Consider the following 21,441-nt stretch of genomic DNA (forward strand, 5'->3'; position numbering starts at 1 on the left):
CTTAAAGATTCGTATCAAAATACAGTTTTTTTGCAGGGTTTCTTTTTTTCCCATATTTATGTGTAGTGCTGTATTTGGAACAAGTAAAAATGTGATTAGAGTAGAAAAACAAAAAATAAGGTTAAAGATACTAACTTCTCTTTTTTCTTTGTCATGTAGGGGAGTCGTGATAACATGAGTATCGTATTAGTTTGTTTTTCAAATGCTCCTAAGGTCTCAGATGAGGCAGTGAAAAAAGATGCCGAGTTGGATAAGTACTTGGAATCACGGGTCGAAGGTAAGAAATCCATTTTGTTCACTAGACAGTGAACAAATAACGATTTGATTGTGATAGTGAGCACAACAGTGTCATAACTATCTTCAGCATGAAAACAAAAACTCTGAAAGCCATTTTCCTGCCTTATGTTGAGTCAAATTCAGACCTGGTTGCAACTCTGAATTTTTGTCTGTCAGGAAAAGTGTTTTAGGCCTTGTGCTTAGTTTATCCTGGTATTCTGCAAGCATTTTCTTAATGTGAGTTTCAGGTTTTTTACTGCTGTCTTTACAGGTCAAAATGCAACTACCAAACTTGCAGAGCGTTATATCAGCTCAGTAAACTGCGATCTTGCTAATGTCCTTCTTATAAAATATTAAAGGAGTACTTGTACTATTTCTTCCCTTTCCTGTGAAAGTTTTTGACAAAATGAAAAGTCTGCACTGGGTTTTTGTGTCGATGTCCCAGTAATCTAGATAGTTGATGTAGCAAACCTAAATTTAGATATATATGTAAGAAGGCCTTCAGATACAAGTTAATCTCCAAGCTCACAGCTGTTGTGTGTGGTGTCTTTTCCTCTTGATTAAATGGGATGTAAATTGAAATGGTTTGCTTATTTGTAATTTCTGTTGAGATTAGAGAGCGCTAATGGTCACTTCAAATGCTAACTCTAGGCATGTTTCTTGGAACTTGGCTTACATCCCAGGCTTCCTAGATGACACTGGTTAAGATAAATACTTGTTACCTTCTGTGTCAGAGTAGAGTACAGGAGCTGTTAATGGGCTCTGGGAGGGAGCCAGGAGCAGTTACCTTCTCTGACAGCAGTCAGGTGTGCACAGTGGTTACAGGTTACTATTCCCAGCTTCTTGGTGGCTCCTCTCTGTTGGCAAATAGGTGAAAAATAAATGGAATTGCAGTATGTTTTATTGCTTTCATAAGTGAATGTTAAGATTAATGGAAAAGCTGTCAAATAACTTGTGATCGGTGAGTGGATTAACTGAGAATTTTAGCTCTATTGTCATATATAAGTAAATACTACATGCTCCAAAAAAAAAAAAAAGCAACAGTGGAGAGTGTGTAGTTTAAACTGATATGTAGTCGTTCTAAATATAACTCAAAATGATTGTTTAGCTTAAGTGCTTCAGAGAAATTAATTGCTTCAAAACTTGAACTTCTGTTGCTTCAGCTCTTCTTGATTTTTTTTTTTTAATTTTTTTCTCCTGCATGAGTTCTCTGTGTCATTCAGTGTTCTACTAATTGGACAGAGTGCAAGACCTTTAAATGTCAAGTATTTAGCAAGGAATGATAGTAAGCATATTTGAGGAAATTCTGTCAACAACTGGAGAAAGTGAAGGAAGCAGACTTCAGAAGAACTTGAAATATTTATCTGATTATTAACAAATTCTATTATTAATAAATTCTTTGAAATTGTAATTTTGATACAGTCTTCTTATTTAAAAAAAAGGGTTGTTGGACTGAAGTTTTTACCTTACACTTGTGCCTTAAGTATTAGTAGTTCAGAAATTATAGAGAGAAGCTTTAGCAAAAGTTTCAAACCACTAAGCAGCATGAGGAAAATAGTTTAGAAATATGTTGGATTTTTTTAATTTAAAAACCAAAATAATAAGTGGGAGAAGAGTATCATCTGAAGTGTTGGAGTAGTAAAGAAAAGTTTTGGAAGGTGGGAACTTGTTTTGATCAGGAGAGGACTTCTGCCTTACTCAGTTTTGCATTCATCTTTAGACTAATTATGGGCTAGAAAACAGTGCATGAAAGAGCTGTGCCTCAAGGGTTTGAACTAACTTAATTCTAAAAATGTAAAGCTTGGTAGATACGTTATGATGTTGATAATATGGATTTGTTTAAAATGCCTTTCTAGACGATGACTATTCCTTTCAAAAAGGAAATAATGGCCTTTGAATGCAGTAAGTTAACAAGAAAGACATTTTTCTTTAATCTGTTAAAAAGTTAACAGCCCACACGTTATACCCACTTGGTTGATTGCCAATAACGATTTTATTTATACCTGTAGTAAAAACATTCTGACAAAAATAAGCTTGTCTTAGAACTACTAAGCTGCAAAGATAGATGTCAAAAATAGAAGCTATGAGTTCTCTTGAATACTCTTGTCTTTCAGTAAGTGACTAATATAAATCAGGGCAATATTAGAACTTAATATAAAATCCTTTGAGATTCCCTGAAGCAATTTTAGTTTGATCACTGGTGTTTGTTCTTAATGGATGTACACTATTCAGTTTCTGTTCTTTTGTGGACCTTAAATTTTAAGTTGACTGGACTAACCCACCAAACCTTTTAGGCAACTGGGGTTTTTTCACTGCTGTACTTGGGCATTTTAAGCTCTAGCTTGGAGAAGAAAGCTGTTTTTGAGACATACTTTTGTTTGATTTAAAGAAGTGGAAAAAAATATCTGTTCAAAAGCAATTTAATACTTGCACATGTAGCATTTTTACTTTGTATTTGTCCATTCCTAAGTAGCATACTGAGATTCTGTATATTTGTATAATGAGTTGAGTTAGTAGTTCCCTGAGATCTTTCTGGAATTATTAAAAGAGAATTATTGTTTCAATACTAGAAGAGATCTTTTAGTGTAACAGATTTATTAAAAAGCATATTCAGCAAGTCAGAGTTTACTAGTGGAAGAGATTTCTAGTGGAAGAACTATATACCAATGCTCTTTTACTAGTTTGGATCTTGAGGTTGACAGAAGGTGGATAACTACATTCCAAAGCTGCCAGTTCTGGAGTATACTGAAATACTTAATGAGGTTGTAGTCAGTAGCTTGTGCTTGAGTCATTTGTGACTGTGAGCACAACCCTGCTTCTAGTTTGAGTAATTTAATTGGTCAAACTCCAAAGTATAATCATAGAACCATAGAATAGTTTGGGTTGGAAGGGACCTTAAAGATCATGTAGTTCCAACCTCTCTGCCATGGGTAGGGCACCTTCCACTAGTAATACAGGTGTGTTGAACAGTAGTGAAGTTATGCTGGGTCAGTCTTTTCTTACTGCCACTTGCATATACTACTTTCTCTGGTTTTCTCTGTTTTTCAGAGATCCAAAGTTTGGTCACAGAAAGAAAACTAGGCACAGAAGTCAGTTCAGTTCTCTGTTATGTTTCAGTTTATTTGAAAGAGTATATCAGAGTTGCAGTTAATAACAAACAGACAAACAGAACCCCACAAAACCCAATAAGCACTAACCCCACAAATCATAAATAGGGCCGTGTGATCAATGTAGGCTTAAACAATCTTATTAATAAATACTCAGTTAATAGAGTGAGTTGGATGACGCATTTTACATGTGTGGAATATATGCTGTATATAAAACTGATTTGTCATAATAGCTGGGCATGTTAGGAGGTGCTGGAACATAGAGAACTTGTAATACTGTCTGGTTGGGGACTTGCGTTATATAAAATGGAAATACAATGTTAGCTGAATTTTCAAAATGCCTATCTGTGAGCTAAGTGTGTAAGGGGCTTTCAGTGAGAAGTGTTTTAGGACTAAAGTACTGGACTTTCATGGATTTACATATATGATAATATCAGGAAATTATTCTTTAAGTGTTGGAATTATATGAGCAATGCAAAGTTAATTGCAGGATTATTCTTAACATCATAGAGATGAAGGTGAAAACCTTGCAAATGCCCATAAATCTGTTTCTGAAAACATGTGGTTTCTTTCTCTAGTGGCCTTTGTCAAGCAAATCCACAGTGCGTATCTGCTAACTGATGTGTAATGAAATAAAGGTTATGCTTGGTCATTTGCTTTATTCTCGATTTTCTATTTGGAAGCTTTTTGCTTTTTTTTTTAAGAGAGGGGACAGATTCTGGATGAAATTATTCACTCTAATATCAGGAAAAGAAAAAGATGATGGTCAGTTCAACCAGAATTTTTGATTTGGCACCTTCTAGAAATGGAGAGAAGATGCTCATGGTCCAGTTCAGCACTCCCTGAGAAGTTGTTATACAATATAAAGTAGAAATTTCCAGTACCAAGAAACAGCAGTCCTTAGCTGTGATTGCTTTCCTTCCTTTTTAAGAACATATAAAAACTTATGCTTCCATTAATATTTAATAATTGCTTACTTCTGTAGCCTTTCTTCTTATTAATTCTTGCTATTTGTCTACTTTTCCTATGTACAGAACTAGATGTGCTCTTGATATAAAACATAGCGTATAAAAAGTAGTGTATGCAAAAGGTATATTTCCTGTTAAATGGGTCTCAGCAAAATTATATTATAGCAGTACAATTACTTCTAACTAGGTAGAACTGTACAAAAGGATGCAGTGTATAAGAGGAGTTGTGGCTAATTTGTGTGAATGTGACTGGAAGAAGTGATCAAAATCCTAAGATTCAGGCATAGTTATTCAGCTGTCATTTCCTTTACTAGCCATGATTCATCCTTCATGGATGGATGATAATATACATCAAGTTTCACAAAACAGTGCTTAATCACTTCTAGTAGTAGTATACCTGTCTTCATTGCAAAGATTGTATGGTGCTGGCTTAAAACTGGGACTTAGAAGCATAGTGCCTTATTTGTTACAGGGTGTTATAACCATTCTACAAGTGATTGCTATTGGGGGGCTTTCCTACAGATTTCCCTGATACAGAGTGAGTACCTTGCCAAGCACTTTGTTGATTTTAGTAGTCCTAAGGGAAGCCTGTATATAACTTGCTTTCTAGATAAGTGATAGACATAAGAGAGGTTTAAATACCAGGAAACTTGGGATGAAGGCTATAAAGTAGGTAGGTGATGTGCTTTTCTACTAACTTAAGAAACTCAAATTGTAACTGCTTCTGGCTTATGTTGCAGGCTCCAGATCAGTTACCCTGAATATAATCAACTGTAAGAAATTTAAGGGATTTGTTTATCTTTGTATAGTAACCAAGATACAGACTGACTAAATTCTTTATAGGATGATGTTTGAGAGGATTCATTCTTAATCCTTTTGGGTTTTGGCTCAAAGAAAGAGTTTTTATCGAGAACAGTGTCTACAGGAAATGGCGCTCTGTTCCTTAACTTAGTTGATTTTCAGAAAAAAAAAACCCTCTCTTAAAAATACATGATTGATGCATACAACTACAATTTGTAGATAACTTGGTGAACCTTTTTTGATGAAAAAGAACGTGGGAAGATTTGCTTTGGCTTAGGCAGTTCTTTTCCAAGGTAGAAGGACTTACTAGCGCTGGACTTGACTTGTGTCATACTTCTGCTTTGAAAATGAATACCATATTTTTAATAATCCCTCATCCCTTCTGTGTTCTCTTTTGACCACTTAAGTGATAATATTTTATATCCCTTATATATCCCCTTGCTTGCATGATGGGCATAGTGTTTATGCACTGGAGATTCAGGCCTTTGAGAATACAAGGTGTTACTCAGACCAAAGCACGACAGAATCCCTTGGAAGCATTGGCGTTATGGCATGTAACTTCTGATTGTGTGTTGCATTGCAATGGGTAGGTAACTGAAACAGACTCCCAGCTGCTGTCTTTTCCAAAGAGAACAGGCTGTCTATCTTCAGGGTATTTTATTCAGTTCACAGTCTGCTTCTGAGCTTCTCTGAGAGAGGAAGGCTTGCAGCATACCGGAAAGACAGACTATGGATTTGAATTGCTCTGTTACACCATGCAAAGACTGTTAACCTAAAATGTGAAGAATGTTTTCTTGTTTACATGTAACTTTTTCATAATGTCTCTACTAAAAAGTGGTAATATCTTATGTTTCAATGTCTTAACCAGTGGGTGGTATTAATTCAGGACTTCTTTTGTTTTTAAACTAGAAATTATGGAAAAATCGGGTGAAGAAGGAATGCCTGATCTTGCTCATGTTATTCGTATTTTAACTGCGGAGAATATCCCTAATTTACCACCAGGAGGTGGTTTAGCTGGCAAGTGAGTACAGTACTAGAAGTTCTTGATCTGTTAAATTCACTGAAACTCTTTCGTTTAAATATTTTAAAGCTTGCTTATTCTAATAGCTATACTCAAATCAAGTTTTTTTATATTTGAAGCTAGTTTACCTTTTGCAGTATATAAACATTTGTATCACTATTCCCATTCGATAATGATAAGAGGAAACACATTGTTCATATTCTGATACATAACCTACTAGTTAACTATTTCTATATGTCCATTTTAAAAAATAAAAATAAATGTACTCTTGGCTTTTTACTTCTTTACATTTGTTAAGAGCTATCAGTAACTCAGTGGGAAAATTAAAATACCAGATCAGTTCCCCCAACCATCTAGTGTCCATTATAAGTTTGGGACAGTACTTACTTGCTCAACAAACATTCTCATAAGAAAATTGTTTTTATTTGTTTAGTTGGAAACTGAATGTTATATAACATTCAGTTATATAAGAATATTGAACTAGGATATGCATTTTACAAGTTAATTGAAATAAATATTCAGAAATTACATCGGTTTTCTGGAGAGGCTAATGATGTTGTTCTAGAAATTTATAATGTAAGGATTTTAGTGAAAATAATTTAGAATTGCATATACAATTGTTAATCTAGAATTCCCCAGAGAGTACGACTCATTATTGTTCCCTGGTGTAGATCATGTTGTTTCTGGAATATTTGTATTTTACAAAACATGAAGTCCTGTCTTTTGAGCATTTGTGTATACATCTATTTACATTGCATGCACTTATTAATAAGCACTGTTTGCCATTACTATATCTTTCTGACCTTGAAAGTATCTGTATGTTGTGGGCCTTTTTCTCCACTTGTGTGCATTCCAAACATTCAGAGAAGATGTGTTTGCCTGTTCTTATTGGTACCTCCCAACTGCTGTGTTTTGTTGTTTTGCTCATTAATAACTACATCATGTACTGCTTCATTATTCCAGAACCTTTCCATATAAATTTATCATCCAGATTACATTTTTTCATGGGCTTGATTCGGAATTTGCCTTTTGATGCCTTTCTCTCCATTTTATATTTTAAAGTCCCCTGCCTTCAGGGAGTGTATTTGCAGTTTCTTACAAGAGAATATCATATAGTATTAAGTAACTTGTTCTTGGCCTCCAAACTTAGGACAAAGACAGCCAGTGACATATTTAAGTTGACTTTACTTGCAAGATTGAGCTCCTAAATGGAAGTCTTGAAAAAACCCACTATTACACAATGCAAACTTACATACTGTGTAACTTAAAATTTTTGTCCTAACGAGAGAATGTTTTTTGTCTTGAGGTTTTTATCCTATGATGTTACCAGGTCATGAAGAACTCACACTTTGTCCTTCCATTTGAACTCTTAAGACCTGGCTCAAACAGGTTGCAGAAAGAGCTTGTCTGTGGCTGACATCCATGGTTTTAGCACCAGTTATAGTTGCTCCCGATGTATGTCGGAGCTGAAGAAATGCGTGCAGTGTTACTGTGACCAGGAATATGTTTGCAAACCTTAGGAACCTCTAAAGTAACCCCACTTCTGTTGGTGTTATATGCTTCTTGAAAGCTTCTCACTTGTATAGAAGCCCCTACTGGCTCATTCTTTGAGACAAGAGGTCTGCAAGTATCAGCTCCGCTGTGGTCACCCGATGGTGCTGGTTTATACTTTAAAATCTTACTCTCCAAAGACTGGCTTCTGACTTGACCCTGATCTTCTTATAACTTCAAGTGCCGCCTCAAGAATGATCATTTGTTGCTGAAGTACACAAAAGTCCGAGCAACCCTGGCACCTGGGTGTTAGTACCACTCAACATCTTGCCTCCTGAGTTTTACCATCAAAGGAAAGCATGGAGAAATACACTGTTCAAGGAAAGAAAAGTGATTTTAAAAGATTGAATAAGTCCCAAGGAACTGAGTTTCAAGTCTGATTTAAACCCTCTGCAATGGCTATCTGCTGCTTCTGTGGCAGCCTTGCTTGGACTGTCCAGGTGTTTTCAGTTACATTGGTGTGAGGTGCCTTTGCTTTCTGTAGTACAGACTTTTGGTCAGAATTGTGCCATTCCTCCACCACTAAATGTGGAACTAAGTGGAGAGCACCATTTCCTGTATCACCTGTGAAAAGATTCAGTTTCTTTTCTCTAGGAAGATCTTCCATCAAGGCTGATGGATACCATATTAGCTCAGCCAAGCAACCTATCTAGATTTCTTAACTACGTTAAGTATGTTCAGAAGGAGCCTCATCAAATTTGTAGCATCCTCATTATTCTAGGCTAGAAAGTTCTGTCGCATCAAGAGCCATCACTATGTAGTTGAGACATTTGCTGCTGTCTTCATCTGATGCCCTTGTGCTCTTTGTTTGGAGGGGTCAACAGTTGGTGCTTACTTGCATTCTGTAAGACAGTTTTTCTAGATCTTGACCACTTCCAGACTTAGGAGTCTTAGTTCATGTAGCCGTTCTTTTTTGTTGGAACTTTCAGTAACTTTGATCTTATTTATTATAGTTGTCTGAATGTATCCCAGATTTAACTTTGATTTGAAGATGTAGGTACATAACCTTTTTCTCAAAAGTCTGTTTATACCTTGGGTTTTATTTTCCGTGAAGCTTTTTGTGCTTATTTTGCCTGCCTGTGAAGGTCTGGCCATAAATGGCACTGCCAGAATTAGTCTAGTCAGTGGCTTTTGGGTTCTAATTTCTGTGGTGTGAATAGACACTAGACAACACGTCTCAGAGGCTGTATATTCTGGTCACCACACTTCAAAATATGTAATAAAAATGTGGAAAACCAGAACTGTCTTCAAGTTCCACATCAGAAATAAGGCATGAAACCCAGCAATCTTGAAGAATTTTGTTAAAATAAGCAAAATATAGATTTAAATGTTACTCTTGGCAAAATCTGAGTATGCAACTCTAAAGACATAAAGAGATAGACCATGGGGAGGGTAAGGCAAGCAAATGTTTTACTTTCCTTAGTCTTTGCAAATCCTGACCAATTGCTAGATCCTAAAATATCATATTGAAAGTGAGTGAAGACACTGAGAGTGGACTTCATCGTTTTAAAAGGCAGGTTAAAAGAAAAATATCTTCAACGCTTTAAAATGTCTGCCATGCTCAAACTTTTCTCATTGTTTTGAAATCCTTTGTTGTGTTTAACTTTTTTAAAACTTCTTTTTTTAGGCGTAATATTATTGAAGCTGTGTATAGTAGGCTGAATCCACACAGGGAGAATGAGGGGGTAAGTTCTCATTTTGATTGCTATATCTCATCAAAGTAGTGTCATACTTTAAGCAGAATTTTACATCACTGTCAATAAAGTGTTATAAACACAGGATATGTATGGTAGCATACTGGTAATTTTTACCTTGCTTTGGATGGATTAGTTATCAAAGTTCATCCTCAAAAAGACAGAAAATGACACCCAATTCTGAAGGCTTTTTAAACATCTAATTGACTACTGTTTTCTCAGTCAAACCTCTGAGGCAAAAGTGCAGGGTTTTTCTAAATTATAGTTCATTATTGTAAGAAATTATGGTCAGCAAATTCATTACTTAATTAACTATTATGTCTATGGTCCAGAAATCTAGTACAAGAGGGGGCAAACACACTTCCTGTTGTCTTCTGTATGTGTGGAAGACCTTGGTACACTGAATATAATAGATAATGAGACTAATGTTGACAATTTTTTTTTTTAACATTTAACTGTCTTTTCATATCCCATATGCACTGATCCAAGGAAAATGTAAAGTGATTTTAGTTTACGTCAGTTCTGATTTCTGAAATGGCTTAGATTTCCTACTGACTTGAATTTTAAATAGTGTGTTGAAATATGGTTTACTGTACCTTTAAGCCTGATTATTAGGTGGCTCTTAGTATAAATGAGTAATAACTGGTGTTCCTTTCAATTATGTTTAAATTTGTTTAAAAACTGCGGAAAACTGAAGAACTCATAAAAAACATCAGTGCTTGTACACTTTACTTCCTGTACAGTTTATGCGAAGTGATCTGTGAAAGTACCATTCATATTCCAGTAAATCCTTTGTAATATTTTTTTCTTCTGAGATCGCTACAAGGCCCTCAGTCAGGTAGTCATTACAGTGAATGATGTTGAGGAGATGTCAGCTTCTACTTGAAATACCTCAGAATTATCAGTTGTGCATCTTGAGATTGTAAATACAGTCTCACCACAATTATTTTTGTGTCTTTCCCATTCTCATCTTCTCTGAACTACCTATATTTGAATTATTCTCTTCAGTTAGAAAGCTCGGGTTGGGTGGAAGGGGCCACTATTCCGTTAGAGTACAAATCAAGAAAAAATCTCTAGCTTCTTAATTTTACTAGAATTTGTTCCTTTTTGTAGTTTGCAAGTGACAGAGTATACGTTTTTCATTTTGCTTTCAAGAAACTGTGCAACAGTACCCCAAAACAAACTAGACAAAATTTTCCTCTTTTCAGCTTCTTTAGTCCTTCAGGAAACTCTGCACCTCTGTCTGCCTGCTACTTCTTTTTATATATAGCCAGAACTTTTCCTGCTTTTTGGGGAAAGGTTACTGGTTTAAGTGGCTTATTTAAAAAGAACAGCCTAGGTTTTACAATTTGATTGGTATTTTAAGAAAAAAACCTAAAAGTTTGTTTAATGATTACTTTTTAGAAATGTCATGTTGCCATGGTTACATTTATGATGCATCCAAGTCCAAATTTACTTTTCAATAGCCATGCAAGCTTGCTGAAAGTCCTAACATGCAGTACAGCAGCCTTTTGTCTATTGGTTCCTTTCACAAAATGTTTGTGCATCATCCATTTGAATTTAGTAAAATGAGTTAGCTGACCTAAATATGCATTTTACTCATAAAAGAATATACCATTAACAGCTTTGACTTTTTTTGTCATTAGGATCCCTGGTAGTTGGATTGGCATTTAATTTGGCTTCTTTAATAGGAGATGTGAGCACTACACTCCAGTCTGCTTTGTAAACTTTTCTTATGTTGATATATAAGTGCAAATCTGAACAATGATGTTTTATATAGACTGGATTAAATTTTAGTGTGATCTTGTGATGTCATTTTCCAGTCAGCACCTTTTTGTCTTTCCATCCCAAGTGATACTGACCCAGAGCAGTTTGAGAGGATGATCTGCTTGGTGAAAGATGCAAGTCCTGTTTGCATTTCCCAACGAGTTATCTTGCCATCCTTGAAGTGGATGAATTTAGTGGGCCTCATTTCTGAGGTGATGGAAACATGACTTCCTTGCTGGTCTTACTCAGTTTCAGGTGTATATGTGGTGATCTTGTAGCCTTGTGAACTGAATGCTCTAGTGCCTGGGGAGGGTAAAAGGGAAGGAAGCTGTTCAGTTACTCAGCATCAAACTCTTTAGAATGTCTCCATGCATGATAATTTTGCTACAGGTCTCACAATTTAACAGGAAGCAAAGATAAGAAGGAAACATATAGTACATCTCAATGATGACATTGCCAAGTGAGATTGAAATGTAGCTAATAATGCCCCTGTTTAAACCAGGAGGAAGCAAGAGCAGATCTTCATATGAAAAACTAGGAACTAGAGACAAGGATGCTGAGTCTGCAGAGCACAGAGGGGCACTGACTTGCACTTGAGTATCTTTCCCCATGTGTAGTTAACAGTGCACACATGTCAAGTGTGGGTGTAGTGCAGAACACTGCTGTTACTAACTGGAAGGGAAAGTCTGCCTGTAGCAGCCATCTTCATCTTACGGTTGTAAATAAGGCTAGAACTATTTTTATTACTTGGCAAGATATGTAATTAGTTGCTAAAATATTAATGCACATGTGTAACAATTAAAAATCCCAAACGAACACAAAACCAACTCCCTCAAACAATCTAATTAACTTTTGCAATTGAGAATATGACTTCCTTCTGAAAAGTATACTTTTTAGCATTTTACAATTTAAAATAGTTACCTATGAACTGGATCATAGTAGCTTTGCAAGTAAATTCTTAGAAAGTGTATAAATTAAAACCAAGCTTGTATGTCTTTCTAGATTAGCTTTGTTTTACTCAGCACTAAATATTTCAGGTAGTTTTGTGCTTAGAAACTTTTTTTTGTCATCCAAGCTAGGGATTGTAGAGTAACTTCCTTCCATTCTTCACATGTGCCTTTTATGAGAATCCTTAACATGGACCCTAAATAAGGAGATGTTGAATAGAGCAAGATACTGAAAAGTGAAAGGGTCCTTACTACAGCAATATTCAGAGGTCACTAGTGTGTGGCTTTAGAGTATAGCAGTCCTAAGCTTTTCCTGCTAGGCATCTCAGAGTACAAGTATTTTGTAAATCAAGGGCTGGAGAGAGAGCCCTGCACTGGGGTCACAAAGAACAACTTTACCAGTGTTTGCTATAAGTGTTGTGGCTTATGTCTTTACAAATATGAGTGAAAGCACAGAAATCTGTTATGTATTGGGGACTGGTGCTTTCAGTTCTTTAAAGGGGATTTAAAAGGACTTATTCATAGCTAAATAATTGTTACCACTGTAATGTTACAATACCACTGAGCTGTTCTAATGTGTAAAAGCACTGCTTTTTCTCTATAGCTACTTCTTTGACCATTTTTATTTTTTGATGTACTCCTAAGACTAGGAGAATACTAGCCAATTAGACTACTTTGCTGTATATATATATATATATCATTAAACACAAGGAACAATGTTAAAATTACAGTGGCTGTGTTAATAGTTCCAAGTGGTATTTGTTTAAAGCTGCCTTTGAGCATCTTGTTTGAAATCAATTGTGATTCTCTCTTGTTTTTACTAATAATATATTCTGGCACTTTGCTGAACCAAATCATGTCATTAAGAGCTGCTACACATAATTTAAAACATGTAAATGGACACAATTCTTACACTTTTCTTACAACATTGTAAATCCAGTCCTTAATACATGCTAGCCCTTTTTATACACATGATTTAATAGAACAGAACTTGTGTAAAAATTGTGAATGCTCATGCTGAATATAGCTAGCACAAATTTATTCTTGTTTTTATGGTCAATAGCACTTAAGTTGAATTGGAACATGAAGGAAGACAATACCTTGCACAATAACCAGAGTTTTCAGGGACTTGTTCTAGCCACACATCATTAGAGAGAAATATCTGTCTATGTAGTGTGTAATATATAGAGGAGGCAGTTTGTGTCCTACTGTTGTCTGTGGGGTTGCTTGTCTCTTAGCACTGAGGGACACGAGTGAAGCACAAAACAGCCTGCCACAGAATAGGGTGCAATGCAAAGCAGGATGTGAGCTTGAATATCAAACACTAACAGTACTGTTAATTCATCTCCTACTAGCATTTGAATTGTTTAGGAGTCTCAGGGCTGCTATTATGTTACTTATTGCTTTTACTCTTCAGTGTTGCATGGGAGCAAAATTATTCACTTCAATCTGCCAAAGGAATTTTTAACGATCTCGGTATTGTGAAATGTGGAAATTCAGTGTGTGTGTTTGTTAATGTCAACCTCAGAGCAAAACTGATGGAATAGATGAAATACAGAATTTCAATATGGTTTGAATTTTAAAAAATGAGAAGTCTTCAGCTATGCTGCCTTGTTTAGTGTTAGATAAATGTATAACTTAAATTTTTCTTTGTCAAAACCTAAGAAACAGGATGCATCTATATCCTCATCTTGATGCCATGAGTTTTCACTGACTTTGTGCTGATAAGGCATTAAACCAGTCCCACTTCATACATTAAAACTGCCTCCTTTATCTTGCTTCTCCTCATTGGGCTCTTTAAGAAAATATTGAATTCTTGAATATTCTCTTGAATATTTTCATATTTGAATATAAAAATGCTAGTACATGGGAGTCAAAACATCTCAAACTAAGACCAGTAAACTACCTTGAAAGTATGTCTCTTATTTATGCAACAAATTAAACTTAGAGGGGCAGCATTATATGCAATGATATTAATTTTTGTGGTAAAATTGTCCCCTTTTTAACTTGGACTGTGCTAATCAGTCTAGGGGCTTCTGTTCCAGCAACATTACATACAGCATGCAAAGTCTTACTGGCCCCAAAATATTTTCTTAATAATTAAGCTTATAAATGAGTGACAGCAATACTTGTAGTTAGGAATCTTTTTGACTACATGACAGTAAAATGAGGTCAGCATGAGAACAGGACAGTCTGAATTGTGCCTCTAATATCTTGCAAAATCTACCAGCTTCCAGAGATACAGTTCCATTTGTCTAGCTTGATAAGTTGCTAGATGATAATTTAAAATGTACTATTCCCTTAAAGCAAAAGTACTGCTTTAGCACTTGAAAGTGAAAATACCTAGTGTCCGTGTCAGAACACTGTAACAGATCTGCAAGTCTATCCCAAAAAAAACCCCCAAAACCAACATTTTTTTCAATGGAAGGCTTGTAACCAAATAGGTCCTTTGCTGAGGAGACTTCCATTCCTTAACCAGTGCTTGCTTCTCAGATTTTGTGCTGTAGGTTCTTAGGTTTGACTGTAAATAACTGTACTACATGCTAATTTTTCTAGGCAATACACAATCTGCCAAAGGTGTGTCTTATGTTATTCAAATACCATCACTCCTGGTGCTAATGGGTAGCTGCTTGCTTTTTTTCTGGCAGCAGCATGCATGTGAAAATCAGACATTGTTTACTAAAACACTGAGCATTTATTTTTAACTAAACTGCTATCAGTAGGGTTAACTATTCTCTCAGTTATTCACAGAACTGTGTTGCTATTGGCTGTGCAGAAATTCATAGTTAAATATATAGACCTGGTGGCTAAAGAAGCTTAAATTTTCAAAATTTTCCACTGACAAATGAATAAAGTTTTGGGGAGTATCAGCTATATTCATCAAAAGACATTTTGAATAAATATTGAGTTAATTGTGAGGAGGCACCATGACTGGCTCACAATGAAGTGAAATTATTAAAAATGCTGGTTTAATAGTTATCGTTTCTTAAGTTGTGTTGTCTCAAAAGATGAACATGAAATACATCATTCTAAGATGTATATTCCTAATGAGGTGTTTTATATTAAAATAGAGCAAAGCTGATGTTTTCTCAATGAGGAAAAAAAATGGGTTTGGTTGTGTGGGTTTTTGGGTTTGGTTTTTTTTTTTTTTTTCATGTCGTTAGAAAACATTCCAGTTTAACTACATGATTTTTTTGGGGTCTTGAATCTTAACAAAAGGACCCCGGCGCGGCCGAGGAAGGCGGAACGCAGGGCAAGTTGGTGGAGGCGCTGAGGCAGATGAGAATTAATCATAGGGGGAACTACCGCCACCTGCTGGAGGAGATGCTCAGTAGTTTCAGGCTGGCGCAGGGGCTCGGGCCCGAGCGCTCGGCAGAGCCCGCCCCGCCCCGGCCGGACACCCGCACCGCCCCCGGGGACCGGGACCGCCCGCCCGCAACGCAGCGCCCGGACGAAGATGCGGGGAGCGATGAGATGAGCGATAAACAGACATAAGCTGTTACGTAGAGGATTTAACGCTTCGCTTCACTTGGCGTGTTTTCCTTTTGTTTGTATCTCGACGTTTGTCGCATCTATCCTAGAAGACTGTTTGGTTTTACTTTGGTTATTTGTACAGATTGTTTATACAGAGCACTTATTTCCTTAGAAGTTCAGTGGCTGTGGTATATAATAGTAATTGCATCTTATGTTGTGTAGCAAGCAGTTAACTTGCTATTTGAGGTTTTGGTTTTGTTTTTTTTTAATCCTGTGACACCAACAACAGGAATCTAACATGATAATGCAAAAATAAATTTTAATTTTTTTTTCTTTTAAATACATTTTAAAATATTTTTGATGGTATATGTTCGTTCATTGTAAAGCAATTCACATCTTAGTTGTATCTTTCGTGCAATTTAATTGAATTATACAAATTCTTTAGTCTTTTTTTTTCCCCAGCATCATATACTGCATGTTTGTGTTTGAATTGTGTATAGTTTCTATTACGACTAAATTACAAAAGCAATTACATTTTAGGTTGTCACTTATGTGTTTGATTATTTTTTCCCCCCCCAATATAGATTGTATCCACTGTTCATCGTAAATACCTATTTTTCTAGACAATTGTGTTATTAAATCCCAGGTTGTAGCACAACATATATCCAGTAATGAAAATGTACTTAGATTTAGTACCTAGTGTCAAGTTATAATAATTTGTGTTCAAGTGAAAATAAAGCATATGCTGTGGAATAATATCTGTATGCATATTGACTCTTTTAAGCAAGTAATAAACTTTCTTTGAAGTGTTATCACTCTGACACGACTTGAAACTTTTCCTAGCTTCTCACATTAACTCATGACATTCATTAGTTTCTACAAATCTTTGCTTAGTTTTTGGTTTGGATCATTCATCATAATCCTCTATTTGGGCAACATTTCTCGGGTTCAAGTTACACATCAGCCATATAAATGAATACACTATTCTACTAAAGCTTGCCTTCCACCAAATCTGTTTCTTGTTTTTTGGGGTGCAATACGTACGTGCATTTTGGTAGACCAGTGATAACACTGGGAATTTGCAGTGGTGGTAACTCATTTGCTAATAAGTGAAATCTGGAATTCTTGTGTCAATGGTCAGTTCATAATATATAACATTATCACAAAAATGTAGTTGTTCAAAGTAGGTACAGATTTCACCGCCTTAATGAAAATGAACCTGTGGGAATTTCTTGCAGACCAGGAATACCTGAAGAGCTGAGCTCCTTAGTATTTTCTAGAAATTTTTTTTGTTTTGTAGTTCACACATGTAGTATGTATTGATAGCTGTGATTTAGTACAGTTTTAGATAAATCTTGGGTTTTAAATCTGTTTGCTATAATAGCTTTAGTGGATTCATGTTTTATAAAATTAAGTTCCCTCATAATGTTGACAAACAGCAAATATTTGTGTGTGGAAGCGGACAGGTATGGAAAACAAGGAAAATATTGTTTGTCTTACATTAGTGTTCTTAATTATGCCACTGAAATCCAAAGTGCAACAAAATTGTTTTCATTTGTATTGGTGAGTAGTAATATTTCTCCTCTTCTTTTCCTGTAGGGTGCTGGAGATCTAGAAGATCCGTGGTAGCCTTACAAATCTACTAAAATGCTTTTGATTCTGAAAGGGGGAAAAAAAACTTTTAAATCTGATTTCTTCAATACAAGGGAAAAATTCTGGTGGATTTCCAACATTTTGTGAAATGGGCAGAAAGATATTAGAATTTTCCATCATTTGTTCATTTTTGTGTTTTCTGATATTGCCACTCTTAGCATTGCCTGTACTACAGTATTTTTACCAGCCTCAGGCATACTGATTACATCTGTAATGAACTTTGGCCCTAAAAAGGAAGGAAGGAAGGAGTCTCTCAGCAGACCGGTGTATGTACCTGAGGTGCATGGGATTGTAGGTGTACTCTGAAGATACACTTTGGCCAAATGAAACGTGCAACACACAAGCATGAGAGAGTACAAGTAATTGTTTGAGACATTACTTATTTCACTTTACCGAGTTGGAAGGCTTTGCAGCTCTGTGGCTTGGAAGTAATTTTAATTGGGCAATACGCTATCAGATGTGTATTTTATTTCTTTTTTTTTTTTTTTTAATTTTCCAATTTTACCTGTATTACCAGACCGTTGGGTTTCCCTGCGGTGTCCAAATTGTGATACATTGCCTACTGCTTGCTTGAAGATAAGTGTATTTGGCAATAATATATGAAGATTCTAGGCATCTAAAACCAGTAAGAATTTTACGCATGTGTACAACACACCCTTAAACTCTTGCTAGAGAAAATCTTTTAAAAAAACCAAACTGGTGAATTTATAGTTAGTAGTGACTTGCTTTGACATCTCTCACAGCTGCAGGTTTTTTTAAAAATGCTGAAAATTTGCCTTTATTATAATGTAAATTGTGATTATTTTTTTGTTCTATATGTGGTTTTCTATAGTTTTTTTGATTTTTTTCAGCTTAAGATACAGAAGTCTTGTGTAATATGGGTATAATTTTTAATTGTTTGCATTATTTTCAAAGTTCAAATTATCACTTTGAGATTACTATAAATACACTTAAAATTATCTATTTTAAATTAAGAAAATATTAGAGATATTTTCATGGGTTCGATGACCTTTCATTTTATAAGCAATGGGCATGGTACAGAGTGGCTGTCATGTAAGGTACTTGAAGATTCTTAGTTTAATTCTATTTTTGCAATAACCTTGACTTCTTTTCTGACTTCTTTGAGTTGTGCATGTAATGAGTCCAGTAAATGCTGAAAATGGGGAAGAGTAAAGTATTTATCTAAAATAAAAGCTATTGGGGAGGGGAAACAATGAATGTATCCATCTGTACATGATTTACATGCTGTGGATGCCTTGTAAACATTTTCCTATTTGTTTAAACTGTGTTTCAGCGAGGATGTAATTGCCCTTGTGTGTAGTTTTAAGCTAATGACAGTCATCAACTGGTTTTGTGTGAAATGAAATTCATGGTATTTTTCTGTAACTTTATCCCCATGGTGAGTCTGTAAAAACCACACACTCTTTCATACTGGTGCCGAAGGCCAGCTTTCCCAGTCATTTTGATTCACTGTGTATCTGATTTGTTTTTTTTTTTTTTTTTTTTTGGTCTAGAGAAGATTATTGCCACAATATATTTTATTTATTCATTAGATTTTAGCCTTGTAAGTTAAAGTGTTTTAAATGATGATGTTAACAGGTATTTGTCCCTTTACTGGTTTTTTTGGGGTTGTTAAAAGATAGGGAATGAAGAATGCAAAATGGTTTATTGTTCAGACTGTCCGCTCTGGTCCAACCCTGTACTGATAGTACCTTCCCAGTATGATATTGTGATGTTTCATACAATACAGTGAACATAACCAACTTGTTATCTTCAATAAAGGATTGCTAAAACAGTGTGACATGTTTTCTGTTTTCTTGACAACGACTTATTAAGAAGATGCAAGTGTTCCGTATAAAAAGATAACTCAGTAGGATTTATGGGGTGTCTCTTAGTTGATGGATTTGTATTTGTTCTGTAGCAAACGTGAGCCTTTGTTACAGTAAGGCAGAAGTCTCTAAGTAGGCTTCTCTGTGGGAGACAGCAGAGTGCAAACAACATGTAGTGTTCCTAGGGCAAGTCTGTCCCAAGTTCAACTGGAATGAGTCTTGGTCTGGCTACAGGAGAGGATTCATTTAAAGTCTAAAGATTCAGATTACACTTGACTTTTTAGTCGATTCATTTCTTGAAGTTTCTTAAAAATCTAGGGTTAGATCTATAAAGTTACATTATTGTGCAGTGTTTTGGATAGAAATTTTTCTGATGTTAATGCTCTCGTTTTAGAACTTCTACTGATTTTTTTTTCCCCCACTTATTACTGAAGTTATTTAGCTGAGTGGAAAAGGAGAATGAAATCGTCTGTGATGTTGATACTTGCAGAGTAACAACGTGCTTGAACAGTGTTACTGTAGATTTGATGTCTTTTTGAACTACCTGTAGATCTTTGAGTCTATAAATCTGTAACTTCTTTGAGCTTTTTTGTTGGATCTTGTACAGCATAATCCCTGCATGCTTTCCTCATGAGCTGAAAGTTTAATGTCTTATTCCACCGAAGAGAGTTCTTGTACTCCATAGCCTCCAATTCTATGAACTTTTATTTGTTTAGATTTTTTGCATTATGTGATAGTCTCCCTGTAAAAGGGTTTATGCTTTCATTGTATAGAAGTGTATAGAAGTAGAGATTTTTCAAAGTGAAGGACCATAGCTTGCACAGCTACATCAAAATGTAAATCCAGACAACTTCTTTTCCTCTAAATTAACACTACTTGCCATTCATGCATCCACTTGGATACGATTTCTAACCATGTTTGTAGTTTAATCAAAATACTGTGCAGATTTCAGCAGCCTGGAAAAAAGAAAAGCTGTCCTTTTTGACTTTCTGTTCTTAGTATGAGAAGTCTGAATGTTTCATAAAATTTGTTCATGTATTTGCCGTAACTTGTCAATTTTAACATTTGTTTTAAAATTATGTTATGTTAATTATGTTGCCACCTGATAACTAATGTAACGATACTTCTGTAGAAAGCTGAGAGTGGTTAGTACCTTTTCCACCTCGTGTCTTTCTGATGTGTAAAATTCAGCTTGACTTCATTTTTATGACTTCTCCTGTAACAGAGACAGAGACATGTCAGTTCTCAAAACTGCTCTCTGATAATCTTGAGTAAAATAAAGATCTATTTTAACTGCCCTCATTAACATGTTAAATGGAATAGGGAATAACAAAACAGATGCAAATGGTGTTCACTGACCTTCTCAGGAATCTCCTATGAGAGGTAGTTAACTACTCTGATGGTCTCCTCTTACTGGGCTGGATCTTCATGTGGTTATTTGAGCCTGCATGCAAACCTTTGCAAGACTTGACCAAAATATCGATACTTTTCCTGGGCCTTATGTGACTCTGATGCTGATGTGGGGGGAATAAAAAAAAAAAAAACAAAAACAAAAACAAAAAAACCCCCACAAACCAAAATACAAAAGCGAGAAGAACAAAATCACAAAACCAAACAAACTGTACACTTGTTGTCAGTTCTTTTAACGCATCACAGGTGAGCTATTAGTGGCTAGGTAGGTTCTTGATACGTATAAAGTGGAGTTCAGTTAGCCTCTGAGCCTTTGTACAGTCAGCCATAATCACTGGCTTAAATCTTAAAAAGTAAAGTTAGCCTCAGAAAACCAGTCATTTTTCTTTAGCACTTTAAAGGTTCATAGTGAAAATCAAAGTCAATAGGAACTTGAGATAAGTTACAGCATTGAACTGAACTGTAGTGGGCAATTTTTACCTCTGGAAGATGAAGCAAAAAGCAGTGCTGCCAAAGATTAGTTATCAGGTCTATGCTGGCAAAAAGAAAAAACAATCTACAGTGCTAAGCAGATATTAATCTATCAACTAATTTGGGTTTTGTTGGGCTAAAAAACAAATTTTAGATTTAAGGATTGTCTACTGAAGGCATGTTGCTTTTGATTCTTTATAGTTCTTTTTTAGCTCTAAAATGAAAATGAAGTCAGAGGAAGGTAGCTGCACCGGTGCAGGTAAGCAACTGCATAGGATGCTCCCAGAGATGAAGGCAATTTGACAAAACCACATAAAAATACCCAAAGTCACTGAATTGACACAGAATAATCCAGGTAAGTATGCAGCTCATGCAGTTGAAGCTCCACTTGCATTCTGGTGTCTTTGTAACCTGTTTCTCTGTGTGCCAATCTGAACTTGTCCTGCTTGTGTTTATTTGGACTGTTACTGTA

At 35.6% G+C, this 21,441-nt stretch overlaps 1 protein-coding gene across 5 annotated transcripts in view; it reads left to right on the forward strand.

Annotated features, from left to right (window-relative positions):
* PPM1B (protein phosphatase, Mg2+/Mn2+ dependent 1B) overlaps nucleotides 1-19,060 on the forward strand; it is a 62,661-nt gene extending 43,601 nt beyond the window's left edge. For 3 of the 5 annotated variants that reach the window (XM_027641420.1, XM_027641418.1, XM_027641419.1), the window contains 4 exons: nucleotides 160-277; nucleotides 6,062-6,173; nucleotides 9,352-9,409; nucleotides 15,352-16,364. In XM_027641420.1, coding sequence (XP_027497221.1) covers nucleotides 160-277; nucleotides 6,062-6,173; nucleotides 9,352-9,409; nucleotides 15,352-15,627 — 564 coding nt within the window. In that variant the 3' untranslated portion in view covers nucleotides 15,628-16,364. Of the gene's footprint in view, nucleotides 1-159; nucleotides 278-6,061; nucleotides 6,174-9,351; nucleotides 9,410-15,351; nucleotides 16,365-17,205 lie in introns of those variants that run through there. The other 2 variants (XM_027641422.1, XM_027641421.1) reach the window with 1 other exon arrangement.
* Nucleotides 19,061-21,441: the final 2,381 nt, after the last annotated feature.

The sequence above is a fragment of the Corapipo altera genome, unplaced genomic scaffold (genome assembly GCF_003945725.1).
Source record: "Corapipo altera isolate COAL_440 unplaced genomic scaffold, ASM394572v1 48b, whole genome shotgun sequence".
Classification (NCBI taxonomy): Eukaryota; Metazoa; Chordata; class Aves; order Passeriformes; family Pipridae; genus Corapipo; species Corapipo altera.